The sequence below is a fragment of the Epinephelus moara genome, chromosome 20 (assembly GCF_006386435.1).
Source record: "Epinephelus moara isolate mb chromosome 20, YSFRI_EMoa_1.0, whole genome shotgun sequence".
Lineage (NCBI taxonomy): Eukaryota > Metazoa > Chordata > Actinopteri > Perciformes > Serranidae > Epinephelus > Epinephelus moara.
In genome coordinates this window covers 33,520,397-33,533,861 of record NC_065525.1, presented here as the reverse complement: position 1 = coordinate 33,533,861, position 13,465 = coordinate 33,520,397, and the positions used below count along the sequence as shown (strand labels likewise).

The window sequence follows — 13,465 nt, the reverse complement described above, 5'->3', positions numbered from 1 at the left end:
CCTTCTTCTTCACTCGAGGCTTTGGGTTGGCCGTTACGCAGGTAGGTCAGCTGGACTTTCCTGTTGATACCTGAGAAATGACCGTACCTGGCGAGACAGAACACACACACACAAAGCAGACACAGCATATTTTGATATGCACATTAGATGGATGGACACACAGTAAGCACACGCAGATACACAGAAAGAATTTATCCCATCTTAAGCATATCTGACCTCTATGCCAACAAAAACTTGGAGAGGACAAGGCAACAACTTTTTCTAATATGACACACTGATCATATGCTAGGGATGGGCATTTTAAGTCATTTCTGTATTCGAGTACTCATATTAAATAATCACTGGTATGAGATTTTCATGGTACGATAACCGTCTCAGAAAATCTTGTGGTTTTACGGTATCACAGAATTTATATTATTAGTCAGAATGACCATTTAAGGAATGAAAACAGAAGCTTATTGTTGGTTTTATTACTATAACTGAAACATGAAACCATTTTGTTATTGGAAGTAGGTGTAAAAAGTCTCCCCTTAGAAAATAACCAAAATAAAGTTGAGAGTCCTGTTACATTTTATTATTAAAATAAATGAGACAAACGCACCTGTTTCATTTTTCAGCAAAACAGTATTTGATTTTTCACCATCTTGAAAAGCAGTGGCCCTCACTGACGATGTTGCGATTCTTTCCTGTGGCAATGTCTGATACCTAGTGGGTATGCTGTTCGGTTACCGTCTGTTTGCTTGTTTACTGTGTTTCTGAAAACGCATTAGTCCCACCTGCATAGTTTCTACTTGGTGCACTCTACAAACTGTACGATCATGAGGTGAACAGAAAAAATGTTGTGATTTTCCTTGGTCAACCCACACTGAGTGTCGGGCCACACAGAGTAAATTTTGACAGACAAGCTGCAGGCTGTTTAAAACAGGTCTCAATTGGTCCCCAGGTTGGACTTTGCACATACCTGCTCTATATGTTGAACGTTAAATACTGAACTCCAATCACGGACTTGAGTACTCGAATACGCATGCCCATTCCTATCATACATACAACCAAGTACCAATATTAGCAAATGGTTTAATGATATTCAGTCACTCAATAGGCACATTGGATCAGAGGCTCAGTGGCTCCAATGGACCTTCAAGGTTGATGTCAGTTGTGTACGTGTGTGTGGGAGTGAGAACAAATGAGACGAAGTGTGAGTGTGTGCGTGACTGCTTTTAAAATGGTGCAGGGTGAAAATCAATGCCAGTTTTAATCCTGTTGTTATTCTTAAAAAGTCACACGCAGACACATATCATGAGCCTCCACACTGTGCTTACTAAGAATTTGGCACATCCTGCAGACTAATGACCGCATAGTGTTCTCTAATAGGACAAGCAGCTGAGCAGACGCTTCAAAAAGCCACATGATGATGGACTCTGAACCCGGGTGAATAACTAGGCAGGAAGCCAGAGAATCAGAACAGCTGTCAAAACTCATACTTAGAAGAAACATCATCACTTTGGTGAATTAAGGCTTGGTATAAATTAGGTGGGGATTACAGCATCACTAACACACACTCACTCTCTCATACACACAGCTTTTGCCAGTCGAGGAGGCATTTTACCCTAAATAACTTTAGTTAGGAATGAATAGGACAATTCAAAAGGAAATGGCTGTCCACATTTTACATGGACAGAAACATGACACCAGATGAATGATAACACTGCTCTGTATCTGCCTGATATGTAAAGAGGTAACCATATCAAACTGAAAGGTGATAATATGATAGTGTTGTTTCCACTGCCAACGAGTGGCAAAAGAAAATCAGCTATTGCAGGTTTTAAGTCGAGCTTAAATTAAATATGAGATTGTTTGTGACCTCCATGTTGAAAACAGTCAAGCTGATATGAAGCATTGCCCGACTACCAGAGCAACCTTTCTCCTTTTACAGCTAAACAGTGCACTAAAATATGTTCCTGATGACATCTGAACCGAGATAAAGGCAATGCAGTAACAGATTCTTGATTTGCTCTGCGCTGCCTGGTTTGACCACAGTTCACAAGCTGTGATTGACATGATTGACAGCTGCGTTAGAGACTCCTCGGGTCTGAGTGATCGTTTTCATACAATAGACTCTCGCAAACACCATTAGAGTCACAAGAAGTGGAAGGAGGAACCTGCTTTTTTCAGAGATTATCTGTCTCATGTAGTAGTGACAGTTTCAGCAAATACGGCAAAATTATCTTTATATAAGTTAACAACTGTGTCTTTAACGGTGTTTTCACACTTGGTCCTTTTCAGCAGTGACTGAGATTTTTTTGCACACATGTGAACTCAGACCCCTCTGGGATGAAACATGAGGTGGTCTGAGTTCGGTTTGCAGTGAGGTTCACTCAACCTGCGCCTTGTGAACACAAAGCATTGCAGGTTCGCTTTGCTCTTTGCCGTTGTATTTAACCCTCTACATCACATGCTGTTGCACTGGGACACTTGAAAAACACAGACAAAACCACGCCGGCCTGTAACAGTTGCAAGGACGCAGGTTGAGGAGTAGTTTGGTCCACAGAAGATACTGCACGTCTCCAGATGTGGAATGTAGAATACATCAAACAGCAATAGTCTACAGCACAGAAACACTAAGGTTTTCCTCCAATTTAAAGTTCATCTGAAAGCGAGGGGCTTCATGACCTCACTGCAGTGCCACGTCAAAGTAAAAACAACACAATGTCAATATATATTATATTCAGGCTATGGTGTGAACAGAAAGAGGACTGAGGCCTCATCAGAGCTGAAGTTGACCAGAAAAAGAACTGAGTCCTCTTTCAAATGAACTGACAATGTGAACACAAAAAGAACTTGGTCCCTTTTCTGTTGGTCCACTTTTTGGTGCACTTTAAGAGGACTGAGTTTGGTTTGTTTAAAAAGAACTATATGTAAAAACACCATAAATTTAGCTCATTTCAATGGACTGTGTTGCAAACCCTGCCCTGCCTTTTCATCTAATTACAACTTTTTTATTACACCTTTTCACTCTGCAAGATATATAAGAATATTTTTTTCTGCTGCTGTTTTGAACCTTGTATTTCTTTCAAATATGAAAATCTAGGACTTTCGCATTATTTTGTCGTTGCAGTCATTCCAATCTCTATATGAGAAGCACCAGCAAATTAGCGTAAATGCTGATGGAGGCCAAGAGGGAGGAGGAAGGAAGACATTAGGATATTTAGAGTCCAGTTGATATGTGGCGAGGACGGCATGCACACAAAGTAGCACAGCACACACTGATTTACACACAGAGGAACACAGTAAAATCATCAGGGACATTTGACTGTGCATGTGTCTAGTGTTAATGGCTAGAAATGAATGGATGTTAATGAAAATTATTCACTCAGTGCACAAAACATTAGGAATACCTTCCAAATATTGGCTCAAAGTTCTAATCTTGCACAAGCTTGCTAAACTATCTTCTTTATCCTGATTCTGCCCTGTCACAGACAATTTTAAAGGGTGAAAACACTTAAAAGAAATCTTAGCTTTCACCTTTATTCACTTTGGTCTGTGTCAGAGGGAGAAAAGGTATTCCTAATGTTCTGTACACACAGCCGAAGTAAACTAAAGAAAAGGAGGGTGGTAAAACCTCATCCTTTAAAGTGAGAAGGGAGAGGGTGCGTACTGATAGTCATTCAAGCTGGATTCCCTTTTGGAGAGAAGGAAGGAAGGAGGGATGGGTGGGTGGGCAGGAGAAAAGACAGACAGAGGAGGGAAGAAAGGGGAAAGCAAAGAGTTAGAGACTCAGGAGGGAGGGAAAGAATCAAGGTCAACATGTGTCTGTGAGTACGAGACAAGATGGCTGAACCCTGGTGGAGTGTCGAAAGATGACGTTTTTGCATCATGCCTCGCAGATGAGAGTGGGTGACTGCTGATGAATGATGATGACAGGAAACAGGATGATGTTGTGTTGTTTGCTTGTTTATGAGACAATGTGTGTGTGTTTGATGTGAGACGTGACTCACATCTCCAGGACAGTCTTGAGTTGCTCCAGTTTAGATTTCTTCTCCTCAATCTCGCAGTCGTTGTGCTGGCCCAGCTCGACCAGCAGCAGGCGGGCAATGTCCAGCACTTCCTGGAAGGAGGCAGTTATTTGTAATTTGGCTCTTATCTTTAAAGTATAGTTTGTGGAACCTCTGACTGAATACCTCGTCAAAGACAAGACTGACAGCTTCAGAAATATATTATGAAAAGAGGATACAGGATGAATGAAGTGTGTGAGTGGGTTTAGACAGCTCAGTATCAATATTTAGACAACAAAACAATTACAGTTTGTGATGCATACTAATTGAAGCTTGATGTATGCAAACACAACCGTATCCTCTGAAACCCTTTATTAGTGGTAAAAAGGATTCAGTCATAATCTGCCAAATAAACAGAAGTAAACAGAAGGAGTGTGGGAAAAAAGATTGAGAGATTAAAATCAGTCTGACTCACTTGTAGCTGTTTTGGCTTCTTCAGCTTCAGCTTTCCTGACTTGTAGCCTCCGTACTTCTCAAACAACTCAAAGAATCTGTGTGAGACAAACAGAATAGAACAACAGGATTAATAAAAGATACAGTGACATTGGACGAGGGCAACATCTTTGAAGTCAAATGTATTTGATATGTTAATTCATCTAAGAACAAGTGGGTTTAGAGAGACAGGCTGGGGGCAGTTTGGGTTGTTTTTATTCCCTTAAAATTTGCTGCAGGGTCAAGATGAGACGGCAACATTTGGAATTTCAAAATTCCATACTTTTCCATACCCTAATTTCCAGACTTCTCTGCGTTTGTTTTTGTTGTTTTTTTTCAGAGAATATGCGACATCTGAGTAAATATATCAGTGTATCAAATTTCACATCATATTTAATTATTCTTAATGGGCGATAGTAGCCAAGTACCATAATGGCATGCAAATAAAAACTCAGGTAAGTTCAATGTCTGGGCTGAGGCAAAAAGGTTGGGACTCTGGGTGCAAGCGATGCAGTAACGAGACGTCAGTGTTTTTTCCTTTCATGTGGCTCAGAATCGCCTTGTTGGTGATGTCAAACGATTTCACACAAAGCTTGCATCTAGCTCTGTGTGTGAATTGGGAATCCTTGGCCAACCAGTATTTATGTACGGTATTGTCAAGCCATCCATCCAAAAACCTGCATCTACCCACTGTGAACCACGTGAAACTCTTCTTGTTGAAGGTGCAGTGTTGGAGTGAAACTTTATACCTGGGGGGCTGGAGGAGGGTCATGGGGCAGCGGACTGGACATACCAATCAGGTAAAAGGGGCGGTATGTTTTCTGAGACGTTTGCTCTCACACAAACTGTGCTTGGTCCGGCATAAAACACGATCCGGACTGATTAAATTATTTTTGGAAATACTTTTAGAAAACAGTATTTTAGAACAGTGGTAATAGTCTGGAAACATAAATATTTTTCCATACTTTATTTTTCATTTTCCATTTTTTAATACCTGGAAATTGATCAAATTTATTTCCATACTTTTCCATACTTTCCATACTTGCGCAGGAACCCTGAATTAATGTTGAAGTACATAATAGCACTTTTCTATAAATTAGATGACTACATAGACTACACAGACCAAAATATAATAAACTGAGTAAATGCAGTTTGTGAGGACAGCAAATTTGTTCAAGGCAAGAGACTTACAGAGGATGTCGGACCTCCATTTTCATCTTTTGCTTTGGTGTACGATCTCCATGGCGGATGATGGCAATGACGCAGCGCAGCTCCATCCTGAATAAGGTGGAGAAGCAAACAGGAGAAATTAAAATGCGGCAGAAACTCTGTTATTCCAGCGACAATCTTACAATAAGACTTTACCCAAGCCTGATGACCATGGTGAAATAATACATTTCAAAACTTGAATTTGATTTTGGTTGTAACATTTAGTTCAAACTTACTTTCAGGCTGTTTCTGTTTATTATCAAAAGACAAACTTTACAAAGATGTACTGTATAAGGTCATATCATCTCATATATCGTATGTCATATCATACGCACAGTAGCCCACTGACCAGGCTGTCGAGGAACCCTAAACACCTTACAGAACTTTGTTTTTCAGTACGTACATGGTTCCTGAGGTTGTTGGGACAATAGGGATGTCTTCAGCTTCCATGGGGATGGACCAGGGGATGTGGAACTGAGGGGCTAACTCCCTCATCACCATGTTCCTAGTGAGGCAGAGAAAAGTAAGAACAGACTTAAAGGCATTAAGCATTAAGAGCTAGGGAAACACAGAAGATCTGCACAGCCAGTACAGTTTCAACGTGGACACTAGGGTTGGGTACCGAAACTCTGTACTTTTGTACTTGGTACCGATTCACGTCGGTACTACCGAGTACCGATTCACTTAAAATGAATCGTGCCAAATTTTGGTACCTGAGGTGGAGGCGGAGCACCTCAGACTCAGCAACAATGGCGACAAAAAAAATGTGCAGACAAAAGTTAACGTGCAGCACTGTTCCTAAATGTTCTCAATAAAATGTTGAAACTGAGAAGTTTAGACTTTAAAAAGTACCGAAATAAGGTACTGTTTGGTACCAGTACCGAATTCCAGATACCGGTACCGCATCGGTTCAATTATGAACGGTACCCAACCCTAGTGGACACCCAAGATTAGTGTCACCAATTCACTATCTGACCAAATGTCTTCTGTTCCTGAGATATGATGTTGAGTAACGGCCAAAGAAGTGTTTTTGCAGAACATTATGATGTCACAGTGAAATTGACCTTTGACCTTTTGGATATAAAATGGCATCACTTCATCATTATATCCTATTAGACATCTGTGTAAAGTTTTGTCATAATTAGCATAAAAGTACTTGACTTATGGCCAAAAACATGATTTGTGAGGTCACACTGACCTTGACCTTTGACCTTCAACCACCAAGTTCTAATCACTTTGTGCCAACTTTAAAGAAATTCCCTCAAGGTGCTCTTGAGATATTGTATTTACTAGAATGCGACGGATGCAAGGTCACAGTAACATTTACCTTTGACCATCAAAATGTAATCAGTTCATTGTTGAGTCCAGGTGAATATTTGTGCCAAATTTTTAAATAAAATTCCTCATGATGTTCCTGATATATCAAGTTAACAAGAATGAGACAGACAAGCCTTTGACCACCAAAATCAAACCAGTTCATCATTGTGTTCAAGGGGATGTTTGAGCCAAATCTGAAGGTGTTTCAAGATGTTCTTGAGATATTGCGTTCATGAGAATGGGACAGACAACCTGATACATTATCCCTCCAGCTATGGCTATCATCGGCACAGAGGCATATAAAAACCTTGAATACAATATCAACGTCTTCCGCGATGTGTTTGTTGCATAAGTTGGCTTCGTAATGATGATTTTTAAAAAAAGAAAAAAGATATATAGTTAAGCCCTATTAACAGCATTAGAATCATGCTGAAAAGCTAATATCACAGAGGTAAAACACTAAATTATTTTAATATCTTGATTTTAGGTTTTAGGCCTCAGATTTTACCTGAAATATATCATGTGGACCAAACACAAGGCTTGTTCTTTCACTTAAACTCAAACTAGATACTAAGATGCCCTCAGGATGCTTCTGCTGATTCATGTACAAACCACAGAATATCAAAATAAATATCTATCATTTTATAATACTTCAATACTACTTTCAATTTTCTGTTTGCACAGCCGTCCTCTTCCCGCGAGGTCTTCGTACACTACTGTATGCTCCCTGAGCATCACAGCTCGAGGAATCACATTGATGCTTGTTTCTGTTACTGGAGAGAAGCTGCATTTCCTGTGTCTTTCTATTTTTGAAATTTATGAGTCTTTAGTCGTAAAGCTTCGGTTTCACTTCTCCTGGAAGAAGAGGTGATAAATCAGAAACAAACTAAGATGTAAAGCTGACAACAGCCTGTCAAGAGCACTGGATAAATTACAACATGACAACTTCAAGGACAACATTTACTTTAAGGGCTTCAAAGTGTCACAGACATCAGGTAATGTGGTAACAGCTTCTTTAGAGAATGCTTCTTCATCGCAATGTAACTATACAAACCAGAACTGGCCTTGATAACATGACCATGTTTTTCATAAATCAGAGCTGATATTTACATATATTGTGTTTTCTGAAGGCTCTGATCTGAAAAGATTCTGGTGTCCATTACTTTCATTATTATTGGTACATAGTTTTATTGTGACATCTTTATTGACTAATTGTACTTTTTATTTTACTGAATTCTATTAAAATTTAATTTGTTTTATATCAGAATAGTTACAGGTAAGGTAAGACAAGTTTATTTGTACAGTGCCTTTCAACAATGAGGCAATTCAAAGTGTTTTACAGAGGCTTAAAACGCATTAAGAAACTACATGAAATGATGATATGATAAATGAAACACTAGGCAATATAAAAATAAATCTTAAAAAGACAAGGATAAACAGGATTTGACGGAGCTCTATGTGACATTCAAAGCTATGATTTGGAATCTGAGCTGGGATTATCTGCACACTGCTCTCAAGATGAAGGAGGCTGAGTCAGCGGCTAGCAGCTAACAGTGCTAACAGTCCTAACAACAGCAACCATGCTTACAGAGCTAACCGTGTTAACCTGGGGGAAACCAGAAGGCAGGCTTTACACTTCCACAATGTTATCAGTGGTAACAGCTTCCAAATAAGTTCAAAAATTGCCGCCCACAGACGCCATAACCGGAGATATGATGAACTCACTGTCTTTGGTTTAGTTTTACTCTCTCTTTGATGATCCAAGGTGTTCCTGTTGGTTTTAGAGTTGACTGAATTGCAGGATGTACAGAGAGTTGCAAGATGACGCTATGATCTGATTGTCTCGACTGCCGCATTTAAAAAAAAGAAAAGGAAAACAAAAATCCCCAAACAAACGTTCCCCAAATAAACAGGCCTTTACAAAAATGAAGTTCAAATCAATGGGGTGATAAACGACTTTATTAAACAATAAAACTAATGCTGCAGTTGAAGACTGTAACCCCATGGCGTCTTCAAAGCTCCATACATAATTCAGCACATGTGCCTTTAATTAAGGGTTCCCAAGATGCCAGGTCAGGTGGTGCATTACAGTGACTCAAAAAAATAATAGAAGACTAGGACTTGCTGGAAATGGCTCTAACAAGTTGTATAAGCGCAGTGCAGGGTGGCGACGTTGAGCTAAGAGACACACATGCACCAACATGCATGTGAAGCCCGACTGGCTACCACAACAAAGAACTGAGAAACTTGGATTACAGCACAGAGAGGTAGTGTGTTTATCCTCTGCTCAGGATGCCATTTCTCCACTATATGATCACGTAGCAAATAGTGGTTTGTTGCTATATTAATGCCAATAAATGTTGCATACAGAACCTTTAGAAAGAGTAAATAAAATAGAGGATAAAAATAGACTAAAATACAATTCATGAAAGCAGGATAAATAGTATGTAGGCTGATGTCACCTACCCCAGGACTTTGGCACAGTCGTCATAGTATTTCATGGAGTTTTTGACGAAGCTGAAGCCGTTAACGTCACAGACATAGGAGTGGCCGTTTGCTCTGAGCAGGTCGAACCCACACACTGTTTGCTGAAAATCACAGACAAAATTGAGGTAAAGTACATTTACAATCGCCATAGAGATATGAGCTACAATGTGGAGAGGAAAATATTTTAAACACAACTACAGTTTGTTTTTTATTAGACAAAAAGAGTAACATGATGATTATTAAACAAAGAAAACACAGATACAGGAGCTGGAAGTGATGGGGTCTAAAGTTCAGTTTAGTTCAAGTTTTTTTGTTTCTTGTTCCCTAAATAACACAAGAAAATATGTTTGCATACGCATTATTTGTGACATATTATGATATTATCTATATGTGCACCTCTCGCTTATTTCACAGATATTCCAAAAACTTGAAAACACTGACTTTTTCTTTTTGTAAAATCAAGAACGAAACATCACATTTCTGCTTGTAACACACCATGTATCAACAGCAGCTAAATAAAGCTGCAGAGTGGTGTTATCTGTAACTGTTATTCAGTCACAGGTTTGTGTTTATGAAGCTTTTAATGCTACTGCAAGTATTTGTTTGTTTCTGGGAACATTTTCTATTTGAGCTCAGAATCTTTAAAAACAAGGTGCCTGTGGGAAAACTGTGAGATACACTGTGAGTTGTAATATTAAGAGCTGTACTTACAATAAAAAGATTGTATGAATTATTGATTTTCTGTGCCTCATGCTGTTGTTGTCTTTATTTGTTTGTTGGGAGTTCAGTGTGGTTATGGGTGTTAATGGAGTCAGGACCAGAGATCCTCTTTATTCTTTCATGTTTGTTGATTACATCGCTGTATAACACTGATCAGTACAGTGTGATATAAATAATTCTCATGGAAACAGAAAAAATGCTTCTGGCAGCTTCTGTTCACCAAGTACTTTTGTGTACTTTTGCATTTAGTTTGCAAGTCAAACAATTAAATATGTCTACAACTGTCTGTGTTTACAGTAATTGGTTTAAGGATGTTCCCGCCTTGCTCTAAAATGGGTTTAATGAGCCGATAGCACAAGGTCTCACTGTTTCATGCAGCTAAACACGAGTTGATGCAATGTTTATGTTAGCTACAAATATATTACTGCACACAAAGAGGTACCCAGTGGAGTTTCTGACCACTAATGGCTTGGGCAGCAATAAAAAAAGGACAAGAGGAGGCCACAAGCGCATAAATAATGCAGTTTTCAAAAATAACAGCAGATTTCCTGAAAATTTCAAACCCATTTCTTTGTTTTTCTGCACACTACTCTTCACTTCATCCTGTGTATGACAATTTAAGTTTACCTTGAAGGCCAGGCAGACCTTGCGAGCCACCAGTTTCTCCATGGCAGTCAGCATGACAGGGTAGCGGATCTCCTTTCCCTCGCTGTCCCTCTCTACCTTTCCGTCCAGGGCAGGAGATTTCCGGGCCTCTGCGTGGGCATAGTCTGGACCCACGGTGTAAACCTGCGATGTCAACACCATATAACACAGACACAGGCAGAACACACAAACACAGAAAGTGTCTCATGATTTATATATTTCAGCAGCAGTTACTGGTGCATGAATGAATTCAAACAGGTAAAACACCTCCATCACCGGCCGAGTGAACATGTACCGTACCTTGACATCAGTACCATCTGTGGGCATGAACTCTTCATAGATGTAGGAGCCCGTCTTCCGTACGGTGCTTTCTGGGGAGTACACACTGCTGCGGCTCCCTATCTACAGAAAAGAGAGGAAGGGGGGGAATTTAATAGGCATTCGACACTAAACCCATGAATAAAATTCTTATTTCACCTCATTACCCAGCCTTTATTTCATCTCAGCAGATTCCTAGTAGTTCTGATGTTCCACTGTACTGCTGGACTGCCCTATTACCAAAAGCTAACAAGTTGAACCCTGCTGCAGGCGTGCAACATTTTTTTCTATTAGTAAGTCATCAAATAACGCTGAGTCACAACCCAAAAAACTGAAGGATTTTTCTACAAAGCGAGAAACATCATATCAAAATAACATTCATTGACATGACAGGACAGTTAATCTTTATGTAGCTCAGCATATTAAAGGTTCAGTGTGTAGGATTTGGGGGGATATATTGGCAGAAATGAAATATAATATTCAGAAGTTTTCATTAGCATATATTAGGGGTGACCCCGAATAGTCGATAATTCGGTGATTTGATTCGGAGAAGTCTGATTTTTTCGATAATAAAAAATTGAAAATGACGCGTGCGTTTAATCAGTGGGCATAATCATTACTACGCATGAATAAATCACCCAGTTGCTCGATCCAAATAAGCTGAGGTGAGTGAGTGCGCTGCAGGACCATCAGAGCAGCATCGAGGCCTACGGTGATTTCTTTTGTTTCTTTAGCAACTTATTGGCTCATAATGTCCACCAAAAAAACGTCTGTGTGGGCGCATTTTGATTTTTTATTTGGATACTTTGCGTGGCGGAGTGCATAAACAAACACTTTGGAGGAGGTATGTGCTCTCAAATCAAACTTTTTTGAAGGATTATTCGTTTACCTGAAGTGTCTTGAAACGAATTTCACCGCTGATTGTTTTCTTGATAGACTCTGATTTTTTATTTGGCTACTTTTTGTTGTTGAGAGCGGTGACGCGTGGTCCGTGTGGATGAACTTGTATGAACCTGAGTTGATTAATGAAGTAACTTGAAGTCAGAAAGAAGGAAAACTGTTTGTAAACCTTTTGATGATGTTTTTGGATGTTTATTTGTGAATGAAATGGCAAGTTCTGACGAGTCGGATGTTTATTTGTGAATGAAATGGCAAGTTCTGACGAGTCAGAAACGACTCCTGTTAAAGACACGAATGAGGCTGCAGCACGTCTGCTTGATGAAGTGAAAGGAATAAAGATAAAGATAAAATGATAACCAGATAAAAATCTGTCAAATCAGATTCGACTATGAAAATTCTTAGTCGGGGACACCCCTAGCATATATTACAGGTTGACCGATTCATCAGTTTGGCCAATTAATCCACTATCGGCTTTATCCTGCTCAAAACAATCGTTATTATATCGGCCATTAAAAATCCACTATTGGTCGACCTCTAGTATATATTACCTAAAAGAAAGAAACATTGTGTTTTTGTTACCTTACAGTGAGCCGTTTAGTTCTACATAAAGAGCAAGTCCTTGTCCATGGAGTCCGCCATGTTGTTTCGACAGTGGCCCAGAACAGACAAACCAAACACTGGCTGTACATATGGCCATTCGCATACTGACGTTGATCATACTTGGCACATGGGAGAAGTTGAAGTTGGTTGCAATCTACAAGCTCACCTTTAAATGTCATTAAATCCTACACACTGGACCTTTAGGTTTATAACTGTCCATGAATGCAAACCAGTGAGACCTTATGCAACCTCCTGAACTCCTGCCTTCTTCTCTGGATCAGAGCATCTGCCAATGACTGAATTATTTCCCTGCGTTTCTTGGGAGACCTCTACCTTTCTGAAGAGTCTCTGGCTGCCTCCTCCAGCAGACGTTGGGTAATAGATGTACACATTGTGGTCCTCTGCACTCACAGGTTTCTCCACGAAGGGTTTAGGGAACACCTCCCCATTCACCTCAACATGGTCCTCTCCCTCCACCAGGTTACACTCTGCACAAAAGAAGACTTTAGTTTAAAACACATACTAAAACAATAAAGACAAAAAGCCACTGTGGTGCTACACACAAGGAAAATACACAATTAAGTTTAGAAATTGAATAAATGTGAAATCAAATAGAATCTCCATTGACCACTCACCCTTTGTCTACTAGCTGTCATTAACTGTCTAATGACAGCTGTCGATCATAAGCAATTTCAGTCAGCAACACTGAATGTTTACTACAACAGCAAGTGAAACAACCACTGTGCCTTTCATATCCACCTACAGGACAAATACTTATTATCTCT

The 13,465-nt window shown here is 39.6% G+C and overlaps 1 protein-coding gene across 10 annotated transcripts in view; it reads right to left on the bottom strand.

Annotated features, from left to right (window-relative positions):
* ppip5k1b (diphosphoinositol pentakisphosphate kinase 1b) overlaps positions 1–13,465 on the bottom strand; it is an 83,575-nt gene that overhangs the window by 44,517 nt on the left and 25,593 nt on the right. For all 10 annotated transcript variants that reach the window (XR_007571805.1, XM_050072592.1, XM_050072591.1 and 7 more), the window contains exons 6-14: positions 13,014–13,168; positions 11,163–11,264; positions 10,845–11,006; positions 9,477–9,598; positions 6,097–6,198; positions 5,676–5,762; positions 4,468–4,543; positions 3,996–4,105; positions 2–87 (exon numbers count right to left, since the gene is read on the bottom strand). Coding sequence is in view for 9 of the 10 variants with exons in the window: in XM_050072592.1 (XP_049928549.1) it covers positions 2–87; positions 3,996–4,105; positions 4,468–4,543; positions 5,676–5,762; positions 6,097–6,198; positions 9,477–9,598; positions 10,845–11,006; positions 11,163–11,264; positions 13,014–13,168 (1,002 nt within the window). In the remaining variant the exon portion in view is untranslated. The remainder of the gene's footprint in view (position 1; positions 88–3,995; positions 4,106–4,467; positions 4,544–5,675; positions 5,763–6,096; positions 6,199–9,476; positions 9,599–10,844; positions 11,007–11,162; positions 11,265–13,013; positions 13,169–13,465) is intronic.